A 10,502-nucleotide genomic window follows, 5' to 3' on the forward strand; every position below is an offset into this window, starting at 1 on the left:
ACATATACTTGTTGATGCTTGAGACCATACCACACATCTGATTTTTCCACCAAAAGCTCCATGAATAAAACTTTCAGAACACAATGTGAGTTAAAGCAGAATGCAGTAGAGAAGTCATTTCTTAGCATGTGAAATTCAACGAGATAGCTGGGCACAGTGGTGCATTCCTGTAACTCCATATCCAGGAGGCTGTGGTAGGAAGATCATGTGTTCAATGTAAACTACATAGAAAAAGTTAACTTCAAAAAGTAAAACAACTGGGTGCTTCCGTGCTTCCACCAGGAGATAATGGAGGAATTAGGGGAGCTGGAGGTCAGCTCTGATGAGGAGGCGATGGTAACTACCAGGGTTGTCCGCCGAAGAGTTATTATTCAGGTATCAGCTATTGACCATGCTGCACGTCTGGGGCAGTTCTGTCCATGTACCCTTACAGAGTGATGCACCTGGAGCAATAGAAGCTTGGCATGTTCCTTCAGTAATGCATGACCACTGGAAAGCAGCCCTTCACTTTCCCCTTTTTGTTGATAAAGAAATGCAATGGCAGCCACATCTGCAGCCCACCTCCAAGAGAGCAGACAGCAGGAAGATTCCATTCTTCAGTTCTTGCTAATCTATTTATCTTGTGTTATTTGTTCCTTTGTTTACCTAACTTTGATTACAACCTCCTATGCATGTTATTACTCACCTGCTTCTTCTTCTTCTTCTTCTTCTTCTTTTTGTTAAATAATCAGGAATTTTGCATCTCAGGAATGCTTTTCAGCCTTGCCTTTGGTTTTCTAACATTCCTCCCATTATAAGCACTTGGACAGGGTTCCTCAGGAACAGTGCAGAGTAAAGTAAATCTCTTGTTTCAACTACTTAGGGCGATGATATGCCTGATATACCCCCAGAAACCGTCACAGAAGAAGAGTATATTGACGAACATGGACACACCGTCGTGAAGAAGGTACTGGCTTGTGTTTTCTTACACGGCTAATTTCACACTTTCTGTTTAATATTTTTTTAATCACTCCAGTGGTGCAACCCAGAAACAAGACACATCCATGAACTGTATTTCAGGTTACTAGGAAAATCATTAGACGGTATGTAGCCTCTGATGGCACAGAGAAAGAAGAGATTACCATGCAAGGGATGCCCCAGGAACCTATCAGCATCGAGGATGGGGATGGCTATTCCAAAGTTATAAAACGTGTGGTGTTGAAGAGTGACACTGAACAGTCAGAGGTGAGGTCAACCAGTTGTCCAAGTCCTATTGCCTAGAGAACAAATTGGAGTTCAAGGAAGATGAAGGAGATTCTATGTTCCTGTTGGTCTTTCTATGAAAATCTACTGTCTTTACATATTCCATTTTTTCCTGTTTCATGACTTTGTATAATTTTCAAATAACCTCCTAAGAGCTTTGTTACCATTATCCTCATTGTCCTTGTTTTGTCATTTTTATTTCTATTTAATTCATAGTTAATGATGACAGAAATCCCAAAGTCAAAGAATGAAATTCTGCTTGGCTCATCCCTGTACTCCTAGCTACTCAGGTGGCTGAGATCTGAGGATTGCAGTTTGAAGTAATCAGGAAAGGCTATGAGACTCTTATCTCCAATTAACCACAGACAAAGCTGAAAGTGGTGCTGTGGCCTTGATCATAAAAAGCACAGGGGGGCTGAGAAGGTGGCTCAGTGGTAGAGTGCTTGCCTTGCATGCATGAGTCCCTGGGTTCAATTCCTCAGCACCACATAAGCAGAAAAAGCTGGAAGTGGCACTGTGGCTGAAATGGTAGAGCACTAGTCTTGAGCTCAAGAGCTGAGGAACAGCGCCCAGGCCCAGAATTCAGGCCACATGACCGACAAAAAAATAAATAAATAAAGCTCAGTGCTCAGGCCCTAAGTTCAACAATAACCACAAAACAAAGACCAACAAAAAAATAACCAACAACAAAATAAAGAATGAAATTCTATTTTCTGGCAAGTAAGCTATGAAGATATGAAGTCTTGAGGTGCTCTGGCCTGATTGTCACCCCTGCCTTCCAAAGGCCACTCTAGATTAATGTGTGATATTCACACCCTGAGCCCAGTGCCAGTGGCTCACACCTGTAATCCTAGCTACTCAGGAGGCTAAGAACTGAGGATGACAGTTCAAAGCCATTCCAGATAGGAAAATCCATAGACTCTTATCTCCACTTAACCAGCAAAAAAACAAGAATGGAGCTTACTCAAGTGGTAGAATGTCAGCCTTGAGTAGAAAAAGCTGAGGGAAAGCATGAGGCCCTGTGTTCAAGCCTCAGTACAAAACAAAAACATACAAACAACAACAACAAAATAAAATGGACCCATGCATTTCTATCCAAGTGGCTGATTAACTGGTTGAGTAGGTCCAATGGAAACAGTCATTAAACACATATCCCCAGCCAATTATGATTCTTACTTCCAAAATAATGTTTGCTAGAAGTCCAGCAGATTATATTCCAGTCATCATGTGTTGTTTTCCTTCAACATTATTAGTTTCATTATTTGTCATATTGTGTTCATCAGAAATTGTGTATTGTGTGTCCATCAGGTAACTTTATCTGAACCCAGCATTTTGTCCAGCACCTCACAATTTCAGGCTGAACCAGTAGAAGGCCGTAGAGTCAGCAAAGTTGTTAAGACAACTATGGTACGTGGAGAGAGGATGGAAAAGCATCTGGGGGATTCTAGGCTAGCCACTGACCTTCCTTCAGCCAAAGATGACTTTGAAGAGGTATAGAAGCATTCCACCTTGTTTTATTTGCTTTGTACATGTGTTTTATGTTTGCATTGCGTTTAAAGTGGACATCGCCATTGTATCATCTCATACGTGACTTCATAGAAGTCTCGAGACCAATTCAAGAGACTTTATTTCCTGTTTGAATAATGCATATGGAGAAGGAATGTTTGCTCAACCTGTAGCCTTCATCCTAGCCAGCCTATGAGCTTTGAAAAATCCAAAACTATTCGGATTCACTTGGACTAAGCCAAAATCAGAATGTCAGAAGTAAAGTGTATCTTACGTAAGAACAACAGCAATGTCCTATTATCGCAGTTTATAAGGAAAAGAAGCAAAGGTACTACAAATTATCTTGGCTTGCTAATATTCTCAATATTAACAATGATAGGCACTAAAGAAATTTAGATAAAATTCTTTATATCTGTTCATGAAAAAGAATAACCATTGCTGGTTCTCAGCAATTAGAAAATGGGTTTTCAGTGGTAAATCTATAGACTCTTATTCTGAGTTCCAAGTTTGAATATTCCAAAGATCAAAATGAATTTTCTAAGTTAAGAGCAAACTAGTAAGACTTGGCATGACCTCCTGGATAAGCCTCACCTAACACCTGACATGATCTAGCATAAAACTATATGGAGCCTTTTTATAGTACACCAAGTGAAAATTTATAGATTTTGTGTGAATATAAATGGAGTTTGATTACAGGATGTTGTATCTTTCTGGTGTATTTGTAATGCACAATGGATTCATCATGATATCTATTAGCAATCTAAATTCTGAAATACATATGGTCCTAAAACACATGCAAATAATTACAAAAGATATTTTGGTTATTGAACCATTTTGAAGTTACATGCAGAGATGTATTCTCTTTTAGTCCCAGACCAGGGCTGCATCTGTATCTCTATGCTTGTTAAGCATTAACAAGGCCCTGGCTTTGTTTCCCAGGAGTGCTTAAAATTATCTATGTCTGCAAAACGTATTTAAAATATATGTAAATGTATTTGGATATTACAGGCAAATGATCGTTAGATATTTCCAGGTCTTCACATCTGACAACTGGTAATCTTGAATGTTCAGTGGCTAAGTTTTCTGAGTTTTTACACACTGGACTTCATGTCTATGTTTTTGCCTGTAGTAATTGTATTTATTATTCAGCTCTGCCCAGAAGGAAGAAAGGAGTCAGGCAAGAAAGAAATTCAGTCAGGCATTATGGATGTTAGTTAGCAGATTTTTGTAACATAATATAAAAAAATCTTTCATAGAATGGAAAGAATTTTCAAGGACTTGTTAAATAAAACTCAATTTACAGATCAACTCCTGGGAACTACTTTTATACCTAATCAGATATCTTCTTTCATACTGACTGTGGATTTGCAAAGCAGCAGATAGATTGAAAATTGGTTTATGATAAGTGATGCTTTGTTTTCCTTCTTTCCCACCCCAGGCTTTGAGTTACACAGGTAGCCACCTGAAGGTTCACTTTCCCAGTTTAGTAGAGAATGAGATCCTAAAAGAGGATGGATCAATAATTAAAAGGTTTGGGTTAGCATGGTGTGATGCTTTGTCAACTAACACTATGAAGCACATTTCCAGTTTTAAGAAAAGAAGGATAGAACCATGGCAAATCCCCTGGAAACCCTCAGGAACTGCTAACTCTTCTATATTTTAGGTCTTTGCTCAGATATGTTGTTGTACTGCACCTAGAGCATCTCCTGATACTTGATTTTTTTTAATTTTACTTTATTGTGAAGATGCTGTACATGAGTCAGGCATGCTGTACATGAGTCAGGCAATGAGTACTTTTCTTGTCGAGCATTGTTACCCCTCCCTTGTTGTTCTTCCACTATCCCTTCCTTCCCCCACCTCCTACACCCCTCCTCTCCCCCCTGAATTTAACCCAGAGGCACAGTGATTGTGAGGCATAACTTTATACAACCAGACTCCCTGGGGCTTATTTACCTCTCTATAGTGTCACTAATGTAGTTGAAGTGAAGGCACTGGTGACTCACCTTGTGCTGATAGAGTTAAAGAGCACAAGGAGAGATGCTTTATCTAATCAATTGCTCACAACTCAATTTGGGGACAAGCTACATTCAGCTCAGTCACAGCCAATCATTACTTATGGGTACACCATGCTTTTAAGTTTTAACATGATGTTTCATGACTCTGCATGCAAGTGACAAGTAAATGTAAGCATGACTTGGATGTCCAGAAATGGGAGTGTATCTAGTGATGCTGAACTGGGGGATTTAGGAAGTAAAAAAGTGTGGGAGGTGGTACTACATGGTACTTTCTCTGCAGATAGAAGGGTACTGGCTGGGTGGCATTGGGAAAGAGGGAGGAACATGATGAAAGGGGTAGCATGGATCAAGACGCATTGTATTTACAAACTGATTGGTTGACTAGAAATCCCTTTGTACAAGTACCTTCAAATAAGGCAAAGAAGGAAAATAAGAAGACCACTAGCAGTGCGATGCAGTGAACTGCCATGGATTTGATACATGAGTTTGAGCACCCTGCAGGTGGTCCTGTAGCTGCACTATGAGTGCTATCAGGATTAACAGAATGTTCTCAGCTTCTTTCGGGTGGGGGGTAGAGGTTGGGGTGGAGACACAATGGGAATCCAAGTTACTATTGTGCCTTTCATTTCATTGAAAAGAAAAGATGATCATGTATAGTACTCTACCAGCTATTTTAAGCTCTCAGAACATAATAATTAGAACAGCAAAATTAAAGGTTCTGTCACCATCCCACCCTCCAATCAAATGTGAAAAGCAGTAGCAGCTAGGAATTTGAAAGGGTACAATTGTTCTCTTAGAACCTTAAAACGCTCATGAATTAAGGAGAAAAGTGCTTCATCTCATGTTGAAGTCTTTTATTCAGTTGTTCTGATGAAATTATGTAACCGCTGTGTGTCCTAGAGTCAGAAGATCTGTGAGATGCTCCATTGTAGCAGTTGAATTTGAAGCTATGGATTTAGTCCATTTGATTCCCACAGTCACTCATCCTACTGAAGGTGTTTTGACCATATGCATATATCATATTCATGAGTATGCTCATCTGCATACACTTGCAGAAAATGTAGGAAAATATCCGGAGATTGAGGTCAAGCTTGTGACACTAACGCAGTAAAGCCTACTTTCTGTCAGATCTTTATCCTTTTTTTGTGGGGAGGGGGAGGAAATAAAGTTAAGCTATTCAATAGTTAGAAAAACATAATCTGACTTCAACCATTGCAGTCAAGTTTAACTTTTTTTTTATTCGAGAAGAACAAAATTAACTTTATCTTCAAATGCAAAATAATCCATGCAGTATCAGAAGGGAGAGTAAGAGAATGTGAGAGAAAAGAGGAGGGGAAGGGATGTTCAAAAGAAAGTTGAAAGTATTTTGTCTGAAGTAAGTCATTTTTATAATTCGGGATGAGCTTAATGAATGTGTAGAGGTATTGGGGTACGCAGAGCTTCTCACCTCTGAACACTTGGAATCCATAGAGATAATTGAGCCAATACTGGTCCTTCCCTTTACTGGTTTAAGTATAGATGTAGGGTTTTGTCATTGAGGATTCAGGCTCTGGGACGCTGGACTTTTGGAACCAGGACATGCTAATGTTTCAAATGGGAGACGTTGCTTTAATTCTCAAAGATCAAGTTTCTGTGTTTGTTATAATGATATAGATAACATTCATCCAATAGTTCCAAGTAGGCAGTAAGAAGAACAGAGAATGAAATTATTGCATCATGATGCAATAATTGTATGAAATGTAATGATGAGTGATAGCCTCTTACATATATTTTTGTTGTTGTTGAGCTAGCACTGGGGCTTGAATTCAGTGTCTGAGTACTGTCCTTTAGCTTTTTCACTCAGGAGTAGCACTTTACCCATTTGAGCCATGTTTCCACTTGTGTCTTTTTTGGTTAATTGAAGATGAGTCTTACGAACTGTGATCCTCAGATCTCAAGTCTCCTGATCAGCTGGATTATAGTTGTGAGCCACTGGGCTTGCCTCTTAAGTAATCATTAGTCCAATGAATAGCAGGAATATGTCAGATTGATGATGAAGTATAGTAGGATATACTGAAGGAGCAAAATACTATGGTTCTGAAAATACAGAAGTAGCATTTTCCTTGCAGAGGACGCTTTCTCTCTCTCTCTTTCTCCTTCCTCAACTCCACAGGAAGCCTTGTAGGCCTCTTATGAGGATAGTTGCTTTTCTTGTATATTGAGCAAATAATCATTCTGTTTTTAAAGATCTGTGACTCGTGGCAATATTCTATTCGAAAATAATTTGGGGAAATGGGATGGCAAAATGATTTTAAGAATGAAACAGTTAGCTAAAGTGTTTTGCACACGTTAAATTTCAGAGGATTTTCTTAGCCTGTCAAAAAAATGGAATCGTTTTTTCAGGATGGATGAAGCTCTTTTAGATCGTTGCCACTTAACCAAAACACCACTGATGACATAGTTTCTTTTTTGAGACTATCTTATTCAAGAATGGTTTCAATTACTTCCTAAAGATTAAAAAATACATTGTCTTCCAAATAAAAAACTTTTTAAAAACTCATGAGTAAAGTTTCTGGATATGGGAATCATGTTTAAAAGAAATAGATGAAGCTGGAGACAGGGGGCTCACACTAATAAAGCTACTCAGGAGGATCCGTGTGGATCACAGTTTGAAGGCAGCCCAAGCAGGAAAGTCCATAGGACTCTTATCTCCAATTGTCTACCAAAAAGCCAGAAGTGGAGCGGTGGCTCAAGTGATCCAGTGCTAGCTCTGAGCACAAATGCTCAGGGATGGCATTTAGGCCCAGAGTTTAAGTCCCCAGGACTGGTGCACGCAAAAAAGGCAGGTGTAGTTATACTAGTCATTTGGTGTGGAATTACCTAGAATGAATTCAGGAACCACTTTAATATCAGTTTACCCTCAGACCTACCAGCTGCCTTTTCCCAATGAAGAGTCCAAATATCTCTTCTCTCTTCTAGGACAACAATGAGTAAGGCGAGTACACAGAAGAGGGCTGTGGTGAAGGACCAGCGTGGGACACACATTGACCTGGAGCAGCTGGAGGACGTAGCAGAGGCACTGGAGCAGGATGACCTCCAGCGCGATCTCCAGCAACTCCTTCGGCATTTCTGCAAGGAGGACTCAAAGCAAGAGGCCCAATGAAGGACTGCCCAGTTCTCACACCAGAAACCACACATTCACTCAATATGCAACTTTCCACTTCCTTAGAAGAATGACCTAACTGGCCTAATCAATGGGATTCCCCTGACATTGCCACTGTTAGCAAATATAGAGCCCTTTGATTTCCCCCCCCCCTTCTTCCACATCCTCTTTAACTACAAAGCTAATTTGTGACCAAAGATAGCATCCTTCATTCTGGATGCTCTATCCACTCACTACCTTGTGTGTCTGTGCTATCCAGGGAACTGGCCGCCTCTGTTGTGCTTTGCTTCTGCAACCAGCTCCATGGAAATTCATTGATCAGAAGACTTCACCTGCAGATCTCTTCCAGTAACAGATAGAGGACTCCTTCGGAGGGATGTATCCGTATATAATGTATATAGCTGAGATGCTCAGATCAACCACATATTAAAATCAAAGCCACTGCCTAGCATAACGTCACTGGGCATCATGGCATCAAAGGCCTCTAGAAATGGCTGAATAACGGTTAATTAAGATATTGCTAACACAATCGAATGTTAATATTGCAAAAGAAGCACTTCAGACCTACCTACCATGTCCTACCACTTCCAGAGTAACCATTGCTCCTAATAAAACATGGGTTAATAATATTGAAAAAAAAAACACTGTCCTAACTAAGAAGTGACAGCTGGTGCTGACCAGCAATAATTTATGACACCATTAGGCTCTTGAGGGTGTGGGCAAAGGAACGGAAGGCAAAACAGGTCAAAGCAATGAGGTATTCAGTTGCTAGAAGCAACGTCCGGTGACATTCTAGCGTCTTCAGGTCTTTGAGATTTTTGGACACGTTGGCAGGGTATTTTAAAAGCTATAACTACTGTAGTTTTCCAGTTTTCATTGTTGCTTTTTGCAAACCACACTGTCTTACTGGTGGTCCTTCCTTCTGGCCACTGCACTGTAGATAATCCATTGAAGACAAGATTTTGCCCACGACACTAAAAGATTAAATTCCCCTCACCATATTGCAGTAATTTTCCTTTTTCTCTTTTCTTTTTGTGTTTATATCCTCTTGACTATCTGCATGTGGCATTTGAAAAAAAAAGTCAAAATCACAGTCAAAACCCCTCTTCTAATTACATTCATGGTTTTCATCCTTTCGACCCTTGAGTGAATACTCTTCACTTTCTAGCTAGGTCTGTTTTTCAGCTTACAGAAAAGAGTGAGAAGTCCTTGGCAAATTTGTTGTGGGTTAAAATTTGGGGTTTATTTATTTGAAATCCAAATTTCCCCCGGGGAAACTCTGAAGTGAATCTGTGCACTTTTCTTTTTCTTTTTCATTTTTCTTTGTTTCCAAGAAGGGAGAAGACCCATCCGAATGATTTTCACATTCTGTTTCTTACTCCTCTAGTGGTTGGAACTGTGTAACATTTTGACATTATATATATATATTCACAATTATATACACAGTATACATTTTGAATCAGTTATTTGTTAAAGAAAACTATATTCAATGAAAATGAATTAAAACAAAAATAAAAGCATCTATCCTCCAGGAACTGAACTTTTTCCAACTCTATCTGATCTTTTCCTGTTGTGCAAAAATGACTCATTGCTCTGAATGTCAAAACAAAAAGAAAAGAGACATGACAAACAATGGCACTTCATCATTTAAAGTAATGTTGCCAAGAGAGAAATTCTACTGGGAGGGAGGATTCCCATAAACCAAATCTCCTAAGCCTCAAATGCTAGTTGGATAGGAAATAAAGCAATCATTGGCAGCCAAAATAAGAGAACCCTATGGTGAAATTTTGAGACATACCACGGCCTTCCTGTCAAAACCTTCACTGGAGCTCAAGAAAAGCATTTCTGTTGTGTTATTTGCAGTGCAGATGATGTCTGTAGCAACATAATGGTTATTCACCTTCCTTTGATTTTTTTTTGATTTTTTTTGCTGTGTTATCAAAAAAACAAAAAAAAAACTTGAATACTGTGAGAAGAAGTGATTTTTCAGTTGATGAATCAGCATCTTGTTCCCATGGTGATAACACTAATTGAATATATTTATGAGGGCATGTATTAGTTAATGGAAACAAAATACAACACTAACAATACATAGCTGCAATGTTGTACAATGGCTGATTTAACTAAATAAAATGTACAAGTGTTAAATGTGGCAATAGTAATTGGTTCTTTCTTGCATGTCTGCAATCTGAGGTGCATAAGAGGCTATTAAAAAAATGAGATAGATTTGAAACCCACAGAACTCACAAAGTACTTTTAGAGATTGCTTTATATTTAGCAACTGAATATCTTGTAGGCCTACTCTATGAAGCACAGATAAACAGAAAGTCTGCCTTGGGCCACAACAACTTATTTTTATTGTGACACAATACACAACAAGAGATGAACTTTTAGTCACTAGTTAATAAGAAATAGGAATTGGAGGATTTGAAGAGGAGAATAGGGTGTAGGGTTTACAGTACCTTTGAGGCTGTTTTCCTCAGGGCCTTGACTGTCTCAAAATACCTGCTGCTCAGAACAGCATTCAGCTCTGGAGTTTTGTTTCTCTTTTACAGTCCAAGAATTAGAAATTAAATGAATGTGTTACTATAAAGACA

The 10,502-nt window shown here is 39.1% G+C and overlaps 1 protein-coding gene across 3 annotated transcripts in view; it reads left to right on the plus strand.

Annotated features, from left to right (window-relative positions):
- Positions 1–10,057, plus strand: part of Ank2 (ankyrin 2) — a 212,764-nt gene extending 202,707 nt beyond the window's left edge. For 2 of the 3 annotated variants that reach the window (XM_070022476.1, XM_070022477.1), the window contains 6 exons: positions 283–375; positions 863–946; positions 1,060–1,224; positions 2,551–2,733; positions 4,187–4,278; positions 7,722–10,057. In XM_070022476.1, the coding sequence (XP_069878577.1) occupies positions 283–375; positions 863–946; positions 1,060–1,224; positions 2,551–2,733; positions 4,187–4,278; positions 7,722–7,905 (801 nt within the window). In that variant the 3' untranslated portion in view covers positions 7,906–10,057. The remainder of the gene's footprint in view (positions 1–282; positions 376–862; positions 947–1,059; positions 1,225–2,550; positions 2,734–4,186; positions 4,279–7,721) is intronic. The other variant, XM_070022478.1, reaches the window with a different exon arrangement.
- Positions 10,058–10,502: the final 445 nt, after the last annotated feature.

This window comes from Dipodomys merriami, unplaced genomic scaffold (assembly GCF_024711535.1).
Source record: "Dipodomys merriami isolate MVZ:Mamm:240054 unplaced genomic scaffold, mDipMer1.0.p SCAF_15, whole genome shotgun sequence".
In the NCBI taxonomy this organism is placed as follows: Eukaryota; Metazoa; Chordata; class Mammalia; order Rodentia; family Heteromyidae; genus Dipodomys; species Dipodomys merriami.